Source organism: Quercus robur, chromosome 8 (genome assembly GCF_932294415.1).
Source record: "Quercus robur chromosome 8, dhQueRobu3.1, whole genome shotgun sequence".
Taxonomy (NCBI): Eukaryota; Viridiplantae; Streptophyta; class Magnoliopsida; order Fagales; family Fagaceae; genus Quercus; species Quercus robur.
In genome coordinates, this window is record NC_065541.1 from 54,144,106 (window position 1) to 54,164,115 (window position 20,010).

At 35.8% G+C, this 20,010-nt stretch overlaps 1 protein-coding gene and 1 pseudogene across 1 annotated transcript; both read right to left on the reverse strand.

Annotated features, from left to right (window-relative positions):
- Positions 1-784, reverse strand: LOC126696491 (probable carboxylesterase 9; annotated as a pseudogene).
- Positions 785-6,242: 5,458 nt separating this feature from the next.
- On the reverse strand, positions 6,243-7,773 carry LOC126697054 (probable carboxylesterase 9). The gene is made up of 2 exons (XM_050393878.1): positions 6,568-7,773; positions 6,243-6,477 (listed from the first exon to the last, which is right to left on the reverse strand). The coding sequence occupies exons 1-2, from the start codon at positions 7,536-7,538 to the stop codon at positions 6,465-6,467; spliced, it is 984 nt and encodes a 327-aa protein (XP_050249835.1). The 5' UTR covers positions 7,539-7,773; the 3' UTR covers positions 6,243-6,464.
- Between the last annotated feature and the right edge of the window lie 12,237 nt (positions 7,774-20,010).

The following is a 20,010-nucleotide window of genomic DNA, read 5'->3' on the forward strand; positions in this document are numbered from 1 at the left end:
TCAACATTCTGCAATGAAGTCTTCAATCTTTTCCATAATAGTATTCGAACATTCCAGGTCTGCCAAATCGATCGCATGGAACCCAGAATCGTAGAACAGCACTTCCATCTGGACCTCATGCCTCATCAACATGGTTATAAACTTTTGCTGCCAATCGATCATGATGTCCCCACAGAACCCAATCACAAGGCACCTACCAAGCTTGCTGATGGCACTCGTGTGCGGCCCCTCCAATATGGGATTACAATACCAATGGTCTCGATTTTCAGCTTTTGGCAAACAGAACTCCCAAACCAAATCTTGTGCACACAAGGGGAGTAAAGGGTCTGTAGAATTTTGCAGCTCGGAGTTTGTCCTTACAATGCCACCAAAACAGGGGTTGGTTCATTATATTCCCAACAATCTTCAAGGGCTCCAACTCCATTCCCGTTGCTTCTAACGCAGCGAAAAATGCTATATTCCCACCACTACCATGTCCATACAGGTAACATCTTGACATATCTCCGTAAGCTTTAATCCATTGCTCACCGTTTGGATTCAATGTCTGTTCCCTCACCCAAAGAATTGCGTCCACACCATCATGGTATTGCGCTGGGAGCCTATTTTCTGGAGCAACACGATAGTCAACGGAGACAACAATAGCAGGAACCTGGCATGCGAGCTTTGAGGTTAGAACGTAGTTGATTTCAGACTCCCATAAAGAACTGTACCAATTCGAGAAGGGGTAGGAAATTATGATGGGAAACCTTGTGGCCCCATTGGGAGGCGATTTGATGGCCGGCATGTAGATTCAGACTCGAGTTTTCTTTTCGGCATTGAGAGTGTGATCCTTGGAGACCACAAGGTCGCCATTGCAAGCTATGGGGTTTGCCTTTTTCTTTGGAAAATTGATAAATCTAGTGAGAGTGCCATCAGAGTTTAGAGCAATGTTAAGGTGGTCGTAGGGATCTGTATCTGAGGACATAAGTTATTGTTATTTTGATTTTCTTGTTTAATAATTTGTGGTAGATGGTGTGGACGAATTTTGGGTTTTCTAATAAATTTCCAAGTGCATGAAAATTTTGATATTGAATCTGGGTATAACACAAACCCTAGTACAAATACAGGTTTGCAATACGAAAATTTAGGTTATTTTATAACAGTTTTTGTTTTCTATTTTCAAAAACTTATTTTTGGGAATATAAAGAAAAAACAATTTTCTTGTATTTTTGAAATAAAAAACATGTTTGATTAGTTGAAATTAAAAAGATATTTTTTTGAAGAAAAAAATAGAAAATATTAAAATATATTGTTAATAGGATTTAAATTCTAATGCAAACTCATTAAATAAGACAGATTCATTAAATTAAATATATTTTTTCATTGACTTTTGACAATTAGAAACTGAAAACAGTTTTTTGCATGTTTTCAGTTTCCTTCACAAATTGAGTTTTGAGAATAGTTTTTGTTTTTTTGTCTATTTTGAATTGCCAAACAAGTTTTTTAGTCTTAAAAATAGAAAATTATTTTTGAAAATAGAAAATAAAAGAAAAAAACAGTTACCAAACATATTTTTAGGTAGTTTCAAAAATGCTCTTATATGTGTTTAAACATATGTTTTCAGTTTTTAAACAATATTAGACGTATTTTTATAAACTTTTTCACCCACATGTATTTCTAAAAAAACTGAAAATTGTTGTTTAAACACGTACCAAATGAGGAGAAAGTATATCATGTTTCAATAATACCAACTCAGCATCTGTTTTGATATTTCCTACCCAATAAATAAGTGACACTTATTTTAAAAAACCACATCAAACTACTCCAATAAATTAATCACAATCTTCTATACTATCGGGAAGATAAATTAGTAATTTATTGGAGTAATCTGATATGGTATTTTGAAACATGTGTCACTCATTTATTGGGTAGAAAATATCAAAACAAATTTTAAGTTGGTATTACCAAAACATAGTATACTTTCTCCCAAACGAGCCCATAGGTTGCAACAACTTTAACTTCATTTACCAAAAAAAAGAGACAACTCTGACTTCATTTACACCCCCCCCCCACCCAAAAAAAAAAAAAAAAAAAAGACAACTTTTACTTCATGCTCTAAAAGTAGTGAATAAAATAACAAAAAAAACTATGGTCAGCGTTAAAACTGAGATTAAAGGTTAGAATTGAGATTTGACTTGATCCAAATTCTCATTGGAATGAAATAATTGATAAACTGTTTGTTTATATACAAATTGTAATAATCAAAATCCCACTACAACAAGGTACTAATCAACTACAGAGATGTAGAGCTTGTTTGGTCAACCATTTTTCATCACTCATCACTGATCACTCAATTTTTCACACCCGTTTGACATCATCATCCAATTTCCATCACTCAATATTTTTCACACTATTTGTGGGCCCATACCTGTCAACCGGTGTAAATTTTTCTCTCTTTTTTTTGTTTTTTTGTTTTTTTGTTTTCAGTACCCAAACTCACCAAAGCAAAAAAAAAAAAAAAAAAAAAAAAAAAAAAAAACCCAAAATTGAAGACCGATCAAGTGAAAAAAAAAAAAAAAAAAAAGTCAAAAGGTGGTCAAAAGTTGCGGCTGTGGGTCCCTCCATGTGTGTTTATTTACGAAAATGTCATTGAGTTATGAGTTATGGAAACTGAAAACAGCCTTTGGTTGTTTTTGGTTTCCATAACTCATAACTCAAAAATCAGATAATTGAGTGATGGAAACAGAGTTATTGTTTGGCCAAACAACCTTTTTGCTATGGGCTCCACCATTTTTGAGTTATGAGTTATGGAAACTGAGAATTAAGTTATCAAATTTGGTTGGCCAAACAGCCTCGTAGTGTCTCAAGCTCAGGCTATAACTAATAAATAAATAAGACTATACACTAAGCTACTTGTAGTTTAACAATACATAATACTGAAATTACACTTATTGTTTAACATATGAAGTAAACAGTGACCTCAACCATGAATTCCAGCTTTGATCACCAATCTCATCTTGCGTCATTAATGAAATAGTTTTCTAATAGCCAACACGCAATTTAGATAATAAGAATGAATTACTTTTTTTTTTCTTCTCCTTTTTTTTTTTTTTTTTAATTTATGATAGTTTTGTTTATAAAAGTTATGTAGTAAAATTTTTAGTATTTCTAAAAACGCCTCTAAGATATATCAAAATTTAGGAATCAATTTACTACAAAAAAAAAAAAAAAAAATGCTAAAATTACTTCCAATTTTACAATACAACTATAGTATCTTGTAACATGTTCTCACACATGGAATCATTGAACACTAGTTTTACCTAGGTTTGTGAGGTGGTCATCTGAACTTTCACTTTGAGTATTATGAATAAGCCACTTAGAGCATTTACATTAGCTTTTGTAAAATTAGATGTTTATTTTAGTATAAGAATTTATTTTTTCTATTTTATACGATCACTTTCCAAAGCACCAGCATCAAATTATGTATTATACACAATATTTTATTAAAATATTATACTTTTTATTATATTTTGATCTATCCCAATTTTTTTCTCTCTCCCATATTCTCCCTTCTTCTCTGCCAAACAAAATCAACAAACAACATCTAACAACATTAACAAATAAATCCAACCAGAACAACCAAATCAACAATGCTTATTTCATTATCAAACCCGGTCATATCCAATTCTTTACAATCTTCAATAGTAAACCCCATTTGTTTAGCTAACCAAAAAAAAACAACAATAAATCAATAAAAAAATGGGCTACTGAAACTGAAAATCAAACTCAGAGTTGTACAAATCCATCAATGCTCAAGAAGAACATTCCCTTGAGGAGAAGATCAGCGTGCCCAGTAGATACACAAACCCAAAAGTGAAAATCAAACTGCCCATCAAAGATCAAGATCAGTCGGCACCACCAAGAAACTGTGTTCTTAGTAGGAGGACAATCTGACTGCTTTGAAGGAGAAGACCAAATGGTGAGGGAAGTTGAAGAAGAGAGAGAGGATGAGCAGTGAGAGCTGAGAAGGGAGAGAGAGCCTCGGTGTAAAGAGAGAAGAAAAATAAAAAGTGGGCATAATATAAAAATTAATAAAATATTAGGGTACAAAGTGTATACACACTTATACACTATCTGATGCGGCCATGTGGGTCGATTTTAGGCAAAATGGTGTAAATTTTACATCTTTTTCTATTATGCACTCACTAATATGAGTGCTCTAAGCACTAAAATTAAGAAAATTAAAATGAATATGTGGCACAAAATTAGACAATAACTAGAAACTAATTTGAATTATAATGGTTGTAAACTAATTAATAGCACAATTCTCTTTTTTGGAAGAGACTAATTGCCATAGTTGGCAAACTTAAAACCTAAGTCCCTAATAAAATAATATTTTAAAAAATGAATTGATATTAAAACATGCCATATCAGCTTTAGGATAGAAAATCCAAATAAATCAAATGAAAAACAGCTCATAATATGTCTAACACCAAATTGTAAGTATCAACAAAGTTTAGGAAAGAGAAAGTATTTCTACCTATTTTGTTTACCTACATATAAAATGTGCATGCAAGTATAGAGTATTTAATTGGCAAATAAGTAAAAAGGAAATGATGATTTGATCACACATTCATATATATACACGTTCTCTCTCTCATTGGCAAATCAAGTATAGCCCTCGCGAAATCTGCTCATATTCCGAAGGGATCTCAAATTTGGTTCGAGAATTTTCCTCTTTTTCATCAACCTTTTGTACAAACTTAACTGGTGATTTAATAACACTACTGTCATTTTCTATAACACAAAACAAAATATAACAATATTACCATATTAGTAACAATTGAAGTACTGAAGTCATGGTTTGTTTTTTATTTCTACGATGAAGTCTTTAATCATTTCCACAATAGCATTCAACCATTTTGATCCTACAATCTCGATTGCATGGAACCCTGAATGGTGGAACAGTGCATCGATCTGGACCCCATGCCTCATCAACATGGTTACAAACTTTTGATGCCGATCAATCACCAAGTCCCCATAAAACCCAATCACAACACCTACGAAGCTTGCTGATGGCGCTTGTGTGTGGGCCCTCCGCCATAGGATTACAATACCAATGGTCTCAATTTTCACCTTCTGGCAACGAGAGCTCTCAAACCAAATCATATGCATACAATGGCAAGGCAGGGTCAATACAATTTTGTAGCTTTGACTTCATCCTTTCCATGCCACCAAACACGTTTCGATCATTATATGTGAGTGCCTATTTATTTTTTATCGGTATCAATGGCTTGATCACAAGTCCAAATATGGTTATAGAGTTAACCTCTTCTTCAATTGACAAAATTGCTGGAATGCCTAAACAAATAACTCCCCGCCATTTCTATTCAATGCTTAAGCAAATGTTTACCTTTAAGAGCACTTGCACCAGTCGGGCCAAAATATAAAAAAGTTGTAAATTTTACACATTTTTGTTAAAAACTACCCACATTAATTTGTCTAAAACACTTTATATGCAAAATTGTTACAATAATCATATATATATACACCGCTATTATAGCTTTCTATATAATTATTTTATTTTATTTTTCTTGCTCCACTCTTACTAGACAAATTATTTTCTCTCTTCGCCTCATCTCTTCAATGTCCAGGAAAAAGACCACCTTGCCCAGCACCACTGCAACCCAACCACCACCACCACCACCAAAACTTATCCATTACAACATCATCAAAATCCAAACACAATCAACCCAAAATCAATGGAAATCAACTTAAACCCATCCCAAACCCAACTGAAATCAACCAAAACAAACCTCCAACGGAAAACCCAACAGCAAACCCATTTGGAAAACCCAAATCAACCCAAAATCCAAGATGCTGCTGCCATGGAGGATTGGGTGGAGTGCTCACCGCTTCCATGAGAGAGAAAGTGCTGATGAGTGAAGGAGAGGAGCGCTCATCCATGGAGTCCGGTGGAGAGAATTTTCAGATTTGGGTAGAGAGAATTTTTTTCATAAATGAATGAGTGATGAGTGACCATGTTCGGAATAAAAGAGAGAGAGAGTGTGTGTGTAGGAATATGAAATAATGATAAAAATTATTATTAGAAAGACAAATTAATATGAGTGATTTTGCGAGGTGCTTGTATGAAATAGAAAAATTAGATTGCAACGTTAAAAAAGAAGGAAAAATTTAGAAAGACCGATGCTATTGCCCTAACAAACTTAAACAAGACAACCATAAAATAATACAAAAATGAATGCACGACAAGAGGAATAATTTTTTATTTTATTTTATTTTACTTCGGCTCCAGAACAATAGAAACAGAGACTTGCTATCAAAAAAGTTTAAGAAAGAAACAGAGACTTGCTCTAGTTCAAAGTTTCAAATCGACAATTACAACATAGAGGGGATCTGAATCCTTGCGAAGTCTGCTCATGTTCGGGAGGGACCTCAAATCAGGTTTTATAGTCCTCCTTTCTTCAACCTTTTGAACTGTTAAGAGTTGATAATACCACTGTCGTTAATTTAACTCTAAAAGTAAAAATAAAAATATATTAGCAACAATTGAAGTATAGAACTCACGGTTTGTTTTCGGCTTCTGCTATGAAGTCTTTAACCGATTCCACAATAGCATCCGCCCATTCTGGGACTGCGAGATCGATTGCATGGAACCCAGAATCGTGGAACAGTGCTTCAATTTGGACTTCATGCCTCATCAACAATGTTATAAACTCTTGGTGCCGATCGAACATGAAGTCCTCACCAAACCCAATCACAAGGCACTTACCAAGCTTGCTAATGGCGCTCGTGTGCGGGCCCTCCACTATCGGATTAGAATACCAATGGTCCCGATTTTCACCAATTGGCAAAGAGAGCTCCCAAATCAAATCTTGTACACACAAGGGGTGGAGAGGATCCATAGAATGTTGCAGCTCTGAGTCTGTCCTTACAACGCCACCAAACAGGGGTTGGTTCATTATATTCCCAACAATCTTCAACGGCTCCAACTCCATTCTCGTTGCTTCTAACGCAGCGAAAAATGCTATGTTCCCACCAGTACCATGTCCATACAGGTAACACCTTGAAATATCTCCGTAATCTTTAATCCATTGCTCACCGTTTGGATTCAATGCCTGTTCCCTCACCCAAAGTATTGCGTCCACGCCATCATGGTATTGCGCCGGCAACCTATTCTCTGGTGCAAGGCGGTAGTCAACGGAGACAACAATAGCAGGAACCTGGCATGCGAGCTCTGAGGCTATCCTGTCGTTGCTTTCAGTGTCCCACAGAGAAAAGTACCAATTCGAAAAGGGGTAGAAAATTATGATCGGAATCCTTGTGTCATCATTGGGAGGCAATTTGATGGTCGGCATGTAGATTCGGACGTGCGTTTTCTTTTCAGCATTGAGAGTGTGATCCTTGGAGACCACAGGCTCGCCATTAGTGGCAATAGGGTTTGCTTTTTTCTTTGGGAGCGTCCAAAATCTAGTGAGAGTGCCATCAGGGTTCAGAAAAATGCAAAGGTGGTCGTAGGGATCTATACCTGACGACATTTGTTAGGATTATACGGATTTGATTTTTTAATAATTAGTGGTAGATGATGTAGAAGAATTTTGGGTTTTCAAATAAATTTCTAGGTGCATGAAAATTTTGATCCTGAATCTGGGTACAACACAAATCCAGGCTTTGGACTTTTTGTGCTCTCTTTCTCTCTCAATTTCCTTTTTGCTATCTAATTCACAATACTGAAAAATATGTGGATATTGTGATTCTTGTTTGAGCTATGCCATTGAGTTTCTGCTGGGCATATTTGGGAATTGTGCTTCTTGTTACCATTAATTGTGACCAAGTAGTGTGTGAGCTCCACTACGTCAAAAAATTGAGTTTCAAATTAATTGTGACCAAGTAGTGTGTGAGCTCCACTACGTCAAAAAATTGAGTTTCAAAAGTGAGATATGGAAAAAGTAAAGATAAAGAAATGAGATATGAGAATAGATGAGTTTGAGTAATAAGATATAAGAAATGACGGTAGAATGATAAATAAAAAATAAAAAAGAAATGACAGCTGAGTTTTGAGTTAGGTTCAAACCAATCACCGACTACATGCTTCCCTGTACGTTAGCAACAACGTTCTCTAAAAGTAGTAAATAGAATAATAAAAAAGGAAATAATGGGTCAACGATAAAACTGAGATGAAAGAATAGAATTGAGACTCAAATTGGTCCTAAATTCTCGTTAGAATGAAATAATTTATACACTGTTTGTTTATATGAGACAATGAAATAAAAAATCATGGGTCAACGTTCCCTCGATCAGCTTGTTTCAATGACATTCTCTAAAAGTAGTAAATAGAATAATAAAAAAGGAAATAATTAATGGGTCAACGATAAAACTGAGATGAAAGAATAGAATTGAGACTCGAATTGATCCTAAATTCTCGTTAGAATGAAATAATTTATACACTGTTTGTTTATATGAGACAATGAAATAAAAAATCATGGGTCAACGTTCCCTCGATCAGCTTGTTTCAATGACATTCTCTAAAAGTAGTAAATATAATAATAAAAAAGGAAATAATTAATGGGTCAACGATAAAACTGAGATAAAAGAATAGAATTGAGACTCAAATTGATCCTAAATTCTCGTTAGAATGAAATAATTTATACACTGTTTGTTTATATGAGACAATGAAATAAAAAATCATGGGTCAACGTTCCCTCGATCAGCTTGTTTCAATGACATTCTCTAAAAGTAGTAAATAGAATAATAAAAAAGGAAATAATTAATGGGTCAACGATAAAACTGAGATGAAAGAATAGAATTGAGACTCGAATTGATCCTAAATTCTCGTTAGAATGAAGTAATTTATACACTGTTTGTTTATATGAGACAATGAAATAAAAAATCATGAGTCAACGTTCCCTCATTCAGCTTGTTTCAATGACAAATCTCTCGTGAAAATAGTTTTTCACTGTTTCTAATATTTGGTAATATAAGAAAAAATGAGTCAAAGAAAAATAACTATATTTAAAAAAAATAAAAAATAAAAAAAACTCTATCTCATGATAAACTATATAAGGAAAGTTAGAAGATCGTTTTTCAATTAATTTAAAGTTACTAACAAACATAGGAAAATGAAAAAAAAAACATTTAAATTTTTTTTTTTGACACCCTGTTTGTGTTGATATTAACATTTTTCAAAAAATAATTATTTTCCAAAATGAATTTTTTACAAAACTATTTTATATATATATATATATATATATATATTTGGCAATGACCTTAAAATGAGTTGTAAACTATCTTTAACATCTCTTATTTAGTTTCGTATAAAATAGTGTTATTTTCCTTATTTAGTTTTGCGTGAATTAGAGTCATTCCCACAAAATTTTATTGGAAAACAATAGCCTCATATGTCAATTGTTAAATAAAGGAAGTTAAGCGATAATTTTCCTTTGACCTATGTTTTTATACTACCAAACACGAGAAAATATGGAAAGCTATTTCCACATAAGGTTTTCCATCAAGACAAACAAAATGTGAAAAATGATTTATTTTCTAGAAAACATTAACTTCGAAACAAATAGAGAACTAACAACTTAACCAAGAGACAAAATATAAATTTTAATTGAGGGGAAAAAAACATGACTTGAGGGTAGGGATGGCAATGGGGCGGGGCGGGGCGAGGCCAAAGGATGGGGTCTTTGTCCCTACCCTGCATGGTTTTGTCTTACCCCATTCCTGCCCCGCCCTGCAAGACGGGGAATACTTTTTCACCCCATCCCCGCCCTTTGGGGCCCCGCGAAGCCTTGCCCCACCCCGTAAAACTCTACTTTTTGTTAATTTGCCCTACAACTAGTACAAGTTTTTTAATGAAACTTATTTCATTAATAAAAATATAATTGAAATTACAAATTTATCCCATCAAATCAAATCAATTTTTTGAAAAAATTAATATTCTATCCAAGTGTTTAACAAGACAATCATAAAAAAAAAAATAAAAAAATCCCATAATATAATACATAATAGAATAAAGACAGAGAATCACATTGGATAGAATAAAATATGCTAATGTTAATATGTTTGTTTAAATAGAAGGGTTTTAGGGTATGAAAAATTTAAAATTATAACCCTTAGTAATGCGCGGCGGGGCGGGGTGGGTCTAAAAAGTCTAAACCCATCCCCACCCCGCCCCGTGGTGCGGGGCTAAAATCTTGCCCCATCCCCGCCCCACCGCCTTTGCAGGATGGGGAAAACCCGTGCGAGACGAAGCGGGGCGGGGCGGGGCGGGGAAAAATTGCCATCCCTACTTGAGGGAGAAGCACTGAAGAGGAAGATACGTTGGAATGGAGTACCAAGAAGTATAAAGACGTTCACTCAATGGGTGAAGCCTCTAGGAATGGCTTTGGAAAGAATGATAGGAGTGGTTACCATCGTGGAAGCTACAAAGACCGGCTTGTGGGATCCATTCCGGGTGCCTATGAACAAGCATTTGGATTCGAAACGTCAATGGAGGAGGATATAGAGTCTGATGATGTAGAGGAAGTACTTTGCGAGGGGATGACTACTTTGAAGTTGTCAAAGGAGGAAATACGCAGGATCAGAGAACCCTGGGGGCAGGCCATTATCGTGAACACATTTGGTAGGAATGTGATTTTCATGCACTTGTCATCTAGACTGAGAGTCATGTGGAAACCAGTGGGTAGAATGGACATCATTGATCTTGAGCACGATTTTTTCCTGAGCAAGTTTGATCTTAAGTCTAACCTTGATGATGTCTTGAAAGGAGGGCCATGGTTTTTTAGACAACAGTTCTTAGCTATCAGACAATGGGAACCTGAATTCAAGGCCTCAAAGGTTTCGCATTCATCAGTTGCAGTATGGATAAGACTACCCAAATTACCTATTGAGTTTTATGACCACATTATTCTTAAGAAAATTGGAAGCACCATTGGGCCTATGCTTTGGATTGACTCCCACATGATCAATGGGGAGAGGGGTTGTTTTGCTAGAATTTTTGTACAAATTAACATATAAAAGCCATTAATCAAATCTATTAAGATTGGCCAGATGATCCAAGAAGTGCAATATGAAGGTATAAATGATATATGCTTTGCATGCGAACGCATAGGTCATAGGAAAGAGGGTTGTCCTACGATAATCAAAAAACTGAAATCATCACCAGACAGTCCTAATAGCAACGAGCAATAGCAGAACCTTAACGCAAGTATGATCATGTCCCAAGGCAGTGATCAGAGAGACGTTGGGGAGTCTGGGATGGCTGGGATGGAGTATGGTGATTGGATGGTTGTGAAACAAAAGAATAGACCTTATAGGAACCAAGGAAGCTCACGTAAGCCTAATACTTCTATTGGAGTAACGGGTAGGAATGGGGAAGTAGCTAATTGGCACACGTAAAGGGCACCTCGAGACACAAAATCTGACATAGGAAGGGATGGGAAGAGAAAAGCGTACACTGAGGATAGGCTGAGGGAGCAATGACATGTCCATTCCCAACAAAGCCAATCCCATACGAACTAAACTAGTACAAAAGGAAAAAAAAGAATGAGCTGGTATTGTTTAAATGTGGGCCCCTGCAGTTGTACCAAAGTAAAAGTTCTGTAACCCATGGTGAGAATGCAAGCACTAAGAGATGGGGTAGTGAGACATGCCCCACTAACTCAATGAATACCAAATCTGAAGGCAATTTGCCCCTATTAAGCCTAAATTTTTAGTTTGGTGCTAGAGTTGAAAAGAATGGAACTTGCAATGGAGAAATGGGCAATATTTCTCAAAGAGAAAGTAATTCCATTAGGCGGCAAAACAATAAAAGGGATTCAGAGAGACCCAACAGACATCACAGGCTGGTAAGAGGAGGAAGCAATGGAGGCATGGAAAAACATTTTTCCCCTAACGGAGGTGAGTGCTTAACTGGGATATCTTCCGATGAAGGATGAAGCTTGGATCACCATGCCAAATCCGTATTGGCACTTCCTCATGGACAAGTCAAAATTTCAACCTCTAGTAAGCATTCTGTCTACGCAGCTTGGGAAGCAATCCTAGATGCACCTCTACAAAAAATCTCTTAAGTGCTTTGGAAAATATCCATCTGGAACCAGTGATCGTACAAAGGAAAGTTCTGCTGGAACGGCCAACAGAGATGGTGGTAATGGGAAACTTATCCCTAATCAAACTTCTCCAATTCTTGATGCCGACCATTGCATGTACTCTGGACATCCTCAGCAACCAAGCTCAATTTGGCATTCTAAAACATTTTGTGAACCTCTTCCCAAGTGTACTTAGGGAGAGGAAAAAACTGAGGCAAGCATGGAAATTAAGGGAGATAGGGGAGGAGACATCCCTGACATGCTTTGATTCTTGCATTTCCCCCAATCCGATCATGAACATTTTAATATGGAATTGTAGAGGGGCAATGAAGCCCACATTTAGAAAGATTGTGATGGACCTGGTAAAGTGGCACCAACCAGTTATTTTTGTGATTACAGAGACCAGAATTGATGGTCCTAGGGCTGATAAGATCATTAGAAGGCTACCTTTTGATGGAGAATACTCCATGGAAACCATTGGCTATGCTGGCAGGATATGGCTTCTGTGGCGATCAGATTTTGTGTCCATGGACATTCTACTAGCTATGGAACAAAAAATTCATGCCATTGTCCAAGTTAGCTCCCTTTCCCAACCCTGGCTTTTAAGTTCAATTTATGGTAGTCCACGGTTTAGAGAAAGATGTTTATTGTGGGGCAATTTAAAAGTCCTATTGGAGAGGTATTATGGGAGACTTCAATGAAGTAGTTTGTGGTGATGAGAAAATGGGAGGTAGTGGGATATGTAGAAGGAGGGTTGAGGAATATACAAGTTGTATGAATTTCTGCAACTTAATTGATTTGGGATTTACGAGGCCTAAGTTTACCTAGACTAACAAAAGAGACCTTCCTGGATTAATTTAAGGGAGATTGGACAGGGTCTGGACTAACCCGGAATGTAAGTCTTGCTTTCCTGAGGCTCTTGTCAAACACTTAGCATATATTAACTCTGATCATTGCCCTTTACTCTTATCTTTGGATAACCCTCCCAATAGATTCGGTGAAAGGCCTTCTCGGTTCCAATCGATATGGCTCAGTCACGAAGGGTTTCCTCCTATTGTCAAAGAAGCCTGGGAAGGGAATTAGCAAAACATCAGATGTGCTATCAACATCTTTACCCATAAAGCTAGAAATTGGAAAGTGAGGAGTTTGGAAACACATTTTGGAAGAAAAGAAACCTCATGGCGAGACTAGTAAGGGTGGAGAAGGTTATAGCTCAAAACCCAAGTTAAAGACTAATTAACATGCACTCTTGGTTATCGGAGGAGCTTGAAAAGATTATGACCTTGCAAGAAGAGTTATGGGGGATGAAAGTGAGGATTGATTGGTTAATCCAAGGGGAGAGAAACACTACCTTCTTCCACCTATCCACCCTCATCCAAAGGAGCAATAATTGGATTAATTGAATAATGAAGGCAGATGGTGAATGGCAAGAAGATATTGAGAGGTTGAAAGATATTTTTACTAATGGGTTTGAGAGGTTGTACAGAACTGAACAGGTGGTACGCCACAAAGCCCCAGACTGAATCCCTGTTTAGGGGAATTGCTTATCTGATTCGGAAGCTCATAACTTGGTGGAGGCCCCTTCTGACGCAAAATCCTATTTGCTTTAAACTCCATGAAAGCGTTTAAAGCTCCGAGGCTGGATGGACTTCATGCCAGATTTTTCCAAAGGTTTTGGTTGATTGTGGGAGAGTCTGTAAAATTTGAAGTAAAAAAAAATCTTTCGTACAAAGGAAATTCTTGAACACCTCAATAGGACTTTGATTGCCCTCATCCTAAAACAACTTGGACCATAAACCATAAACCATTTTAGGCCGATTAGCCTATGCAAAACAATCTATAAAATTGTGACCAAGATCCTAGTGCATCGTATGAAACACCTTATGCCTACCCTGGTTTCCCCTTCCCAAACAGCCTTCATCTCAAGAAGAAAAGGCACTGACAATGTTATCATTGCTCAAGAGTTGGTTTACATGATTGAGAGGAAAAAAGGAAAGAAAGATTTCATGATAATCAAAGTCGATCTTGAGAAGGCTTATGATCGATTAGAATGGAGTTTTATGAGAAGTATGCTAGTAAGCTTGGGATTTCATTCAGATACTGTGGAATTAATTTTAAGTTGCATCTCTACTACCACAGTATCTTTGCTCTTTAATGAGGATCAGCTTGGAGAAATATTCCCATCCTGTGATCTGAGGCAAGGGGATTTGATTTCCCTATACATATTCATTCTTTGCATGGAATTCTTGAGTACCTTAATTGACTTGAAGTGTGAGGAGGGGAGTTGGAAGAGGATCAAGGCGTTTCATAGTGGACCTGGATTTTCCCACCTTTTTTTTTTTACTGACAATCTCCTTTTATTTGCCAAAACTGACAAGAGTAACATCGAGGCTGTAGTTGAAGTTTTAGATGAATTTTGCAAGCTTACAAGCCTAAAAATCAACAAGGAGAAATCTAAAATTTTCTTCTCGCTTAATGTCACCGTGGAAGAAAAAATGGAGATAGTGAACCAAACAGTGATTTGTGAAACTCACAACCTCGGAAAATACCTTGGATTTTCAATAATCCACAAGGGGAGGAGACGTAATGAATTCCAATTTGTTGTGGAAAGAGTTCAAGCCATATTGGCTGGTTGGAAATCTAAGTGTCTATCGTCGGCGAGGAGATTAGTGCTCATCAAGGCAGCGGTGACCTCAATACTCGAGTATGCTATGCAATGTCACAAACTCCCTGTCAAGGTTTGTGAGGATGTGAATAAATTGACGAGGGACTTTCTTTGGGGATCTACAGTGGAAAAGAAGAAAATTCATTTAGTTGGGTGGAACAAAGACACCTACCCAATCATTTTGGGGGGTCTCAGGATCTTTGAAATGAAAGTTAGGAATTCTGAAATTTTGGCTAAACTTTGTTGGTGGATTGCCTCTAGTCCGGATATGTTGTGGGCTCAAATGCTTACTTGTAAATACCTTACCCCACATCGGCTGAGGGGGGAAGCTACGAAACAACTAGCTTCTCGAATTTGGAAAGCCTGTAAGGAGGGAGGAGTTATCTTTAATAAAGGCTTAAAATGGTCCATTGCTAATGGAGAGAGTGTGAGTGCTTGGGAAGATTTCTGGCTTCCTTCTAGACCCCTCGGGAATCAGATTGAAGGCCCTTTAGTTGAAGGGGAAGACAGACTCTCGGCCAAGAGCTTGCTTGCCAATGTGGAGAGTATTTCATTCAGCCTCCCAGACAGAATTTTACAAGAGATTAAAGGCATCCCCATTGCAGCAAATCCTATCCAAGAAGACATCCTAATCTGGGCATTCTTTAAGGATGGTTCCTTCTCCCTTAAATCAGCCTATCTCATAGTTAAAGGGTTTAACCTCTTGAACCTGACACTAGTCCTCATCAATGGGTGTGGAAAGTTTGCACATCCCCTAGAATAAAAATTTTTATTTGGCTGTGCACTCATCGCAGCGTGCCTACTAAGGAAGTTCTTGATTCAAGAGGGTTAAATCTTGACCTGACGTGTGAGCTATGTCGTGAAGGGCTTAAATCCATTCTCCATACCCTTAGGGATTGTAGGGTGGCTAAATCTATGTGGAAGGACCTGGGATTCGAGGAAGATAACCAGGATTTTTTGGGTTTGAACTTGGAAGCTTGGCTAGAGAAGTATTGCAGAATTTCCAACATGTTCCAAGACCCCGTGTGCCATGGAAAATCTTATTTCCACAAGTAATCTAGACCATTTGGCTGCATAGAAATAAGGCAATATTCCAAACTAGGAGAGTGGAAAAGGGCATGAGTGCTCTTTGTCTAAAAAAGGGAGTGGAGTTTTATGCAGTTGTTCCTAATGGACCTAACAAACCTAGCAAAGTGCAAGTCCAAGTGAAATGGACCAAGCCTTCTAGGGGATGGGTGAGACTGAATACGGATGGGACTATGTATGGGAATCCGATCAAGGCTAGTGGAGGTGGTGTTTTTAGATGCAGCAATGGCGATTGGATAGTTAGGTTTGCAAGGAAGCTTGGTAACACTTCTAGCACAATGGCAGAACTATAGGCTCTTAAGGATGGACTTACTGTGCAAAGCAACTAGGAATTGAGAACATTTGTATTGAAATGGATGCTGAGTTTATTGTTCAGCTTGTTTCAAGACCTTCAGTGGTCAATCTAATGCTTGAACCTCTTTTAACTGAATGCAAGAACCTGATAAAGACCTTTCCTAATTCCTCGGTGGCACATGTGTTTAGGGAAGCGAATGGCTGTGCTGACTGGTAAGCTAGGATGGGAGCAGAACTTGTTGTAACATATTTTCACTTTTTGTTTAACCCACCAAATGTGGTGGCCGAGTTGCTGGCTAGAGATAAAGCTCACCTTGTTTGTTGTAACAGACTTATTGTTCAATAGTTTAATTCCAAGCGTCATTTACACACACACACACAAACAAAACAAAAAAAAAAAAAAAAAAAAAAAAAAACTTAACCAACTCCTTGTAATAACCAAAATCCCACTACAACAAGGCACTACTAATTAACTAATGACGTTGACATGTGTCTCAAACTCAAGCTATAACTAATCAATAAGAGCAATATTAGGACTACATAAAAATACATAACTTTTGTCATAACTTGTCACTTTATGTAATCATAGTATTTTTCAATAAATAAATAAGACTATACACTAAGCTACTTGAAGTTTAACAATACATAATACTGAAACTACATGTGGTGTGATGACATATGGAGTAAATAGTGATTTCAACCTTGAGTTCCAGCTTTGATCATTGATCTCATCTTGCATCATTAACGAAATAGTTTTCTAATAGCCAACAAGTAATTTAGCTCATAGTTATTTTATTTCCTCTTAGTTGGCCCGTTTCTATACAAGGGATAAAAAAAATGATAAAATTTAGCTACAAAATTGGTTATAGCCTAAGTCTACAACCTTATTCAATATCTTTTTATTAGAGGTGAATTTTGACAAATCCACTATTTGATTACATCTTCTTTTTATATCCTTCATACTTACAAAATTTCTAGAAAATTAAAAATAAATAGCTCTGTTATCAATAAATTGTTTGAATTGCAAGTTTTTGTAGTTTAAAATTATGCATAAAATATAATCTTATAGATCATATAATAAATAATATCCGATTGTCACAAAATTTGACATATATATTAAGAGCATAAAGAACATGCAATCCAACAGTTAGATTTTCAAAATATGTAGTAATGTTAATGATATTGAGTAAGATTGTAACCTTAAACTACAACCAATTTTATAACTAAACTTTGTCCTAAGAAAATTATTACAAAATTATATATAATCTCTATAAACTACTATAAAAATAAATGTGTATGACTAATTTTATAACATAATAAATGTAGGTATGAATTACTTTTTTTTTTTTTTTTAATTTACGATAGTTTCTGTAGGAGAACAATTTGGTGACCCAATCCTTGTCGCTCAAGTCTTGGCCCAAAAGATCCCACACAATGAATTTTTGTAGAGTATGGGCTAAAGAACTCGTCTTCAGTTAGTTTCAACGGTTTGATGAATGGGATAAGGGAATACACAAACAAGAACGAAAATGCCACTGTGGAAAAGTCTCCAAGAATGATAAGGCTAAAAACTTGATTAATAGATACTGATCAGTGCAGTGAGGCTTCTCTACAGTATTCTCTCTCTCTTTTTCACCGTCCCCTCTCTTGGGGGACTTTTACATATTATATAGGCCCTTTCATATCATCTGGGCTTTACACTTGTTGATCATCCAAACCCCCATTTGAACACATGTCCCATCAGACACCCCTCTCAATTCTTTATGAGTTGCGATAGCCAAGATAGCACTGTTCAAGGGTCTTCTCCTCATTAATGCGGCCAGGATAGTAGTTGTAATGCATTTAATGTGGTAGTGGCAGCTTTTGCTGAGATATTTTGGGTTTCCTTCCTTTTTACGTATTGGGAAGATTGACTATAGTGGCTAGGATGTACCTTTGCTCCGGAATTTGCATTATTCGAGGAGAAATTACTCATCGGACATGTTCTCTTTGCCCTAGTGGGCCTGAATAAGGATTGCTTAGGCCACGCTGACTCCTCGGACGGGCTGAGTCCTTGGACGGGCCTAAGGCCCAGCCAGCTTGTTATTTTGGGCCGATCCCCACAGTTTCGTTTATAAAGGTTATCTAGTAAAAATTTTAGTATTCCTTGCACCGCATCTAAGAAATATCAAAATTTAGGATTCAATTTCCTGAAAAAAGAAAATTTAAAGTTACTTCTAATTTTACATTAAAACTTTCATATGTTGTAACATATTCTAATTTTACATTAAAACTTTCATACGTTGTAACATATTATACACATAAAAACATTGAACTAGTACTTAAGAGCGTTAGCATTGGGGGTATAAAACCCCCAAATGGTTATTTTAGCAAAACATGCACTCAAATTGAGCTTTACCTAGGTGTGTATTGCTAAAATATTTTAGCAAATGCGAATAGTAATTTTGTATTTATAGCAACTATTGTAGTAAGTTTGTATTTATATTTTATTCATTTTTATTCTCTCTCTCTCTCTCTCTCTCTCTCTCTCTCTCTCTCTCATATTTTATATTATTTAATTATATTCAATGTAAAAATAAGAAATTGGATGTTGGCTATTGTTAAATAAGTAAATAAAATAAATAAAATAACTTTTTAGCAAATGTGAACAGTAAGTTTGTATTTATAGCAACTATTGTAGCAAGTTTGTATTTATTTTTTATTCATTTTTATTATCACTTTTGTAGTTATCAAGATCAAGATCCTACATGGTATTTATGAGGGGGTTTGGGAATCAAATTGTAGGATTGGCATGAAGACTGTAAGATCCTACTTTCCAATTAAAAAAATACTAAAAAATACTCATAATTATAATTTATAACATATATTAAAGAAGCATTCAAAAAAAAAAAAGAGTAAATTTTGACACAAATAAGTGAAATTACTAATAAAAAGTAGTACCAAATTATATCAATTCTAATTTTATTAATCACAATAAGATTTAAGCAATTGACAGCCAATATATATCATGAGAAAGCAACTAACAACGGAATTACTATTTTAACCAAAAAAAAAAAACTCTGTTGTTGTTGATGGTCTCTCTCACAGTGGCTTCACTATCAGATTTCTTAGCTTCTTGCACTTGCTTTCAACTCTCTAGTAGTCTTGCTAGTCTCTTCACTTATCTTTTGTTTTATGTTTAGGTTAAGTCGTTAAGGTGACGACTTATTACTACCATGAGCCTTAAGGTTTTATTTTTTTCCCTTTTTTATATATGTTTTTTTTTTTAAATCAATTTGGGCTAAGGTTTCTGGGCTAATTTGTTTATAACATTTTTTTTATCAACTCGGGACCTTTGGAGTCCTTTTTTTTTTTTTTTAATTTTCCTTTATATCAGAGGATCTTTAGTATCACTACGAGATCAAGATCCTATAAAATCCTAAGAATCGGATCGGGATCCCACACGGATTTTACTTTAGTAGAGATCCTAATGAGATCTAGGACAGTTTAGGGATATCAAATCTTAGGATCATAAGATCCAAATCGAGATCTCTAACTGTCTCATTCATTCTCTCTCTCTCTCTCTCTCTCTCTCATTTTATATTATTACATTATGGTCTGTAAAAATAAGAAATAGCATTTTAGAGTGTAAAATAGATATTTTTTAGAAATCTGAATGTGAATGCTCAAGTGAGTGAGGTGATCATCTCAACTTTTGCTCTAAGTATTATAAATATGTCACTTAGTACTAAATTTAAGAAAATTAAAATGGATATGTGGCACAAAATTAGACAATAATCAAAAACTAGTTTGGATTTTAATTATTGCAAACTGATTGCATAGTTGGCATACTTGAAACCTAAGTGCATAATAAAATAATATTAAAAAATAATC

What these genes read in the sequence shown, in the direction of transcription:
- LOC126697054 (XM_050393878.1), bottom strand. Translation starts at nt 7,538, where the DNA reads ATGTCGTCAGGTATAGATCCCTACGACCACCTTTGCATTTTTCTGAAC.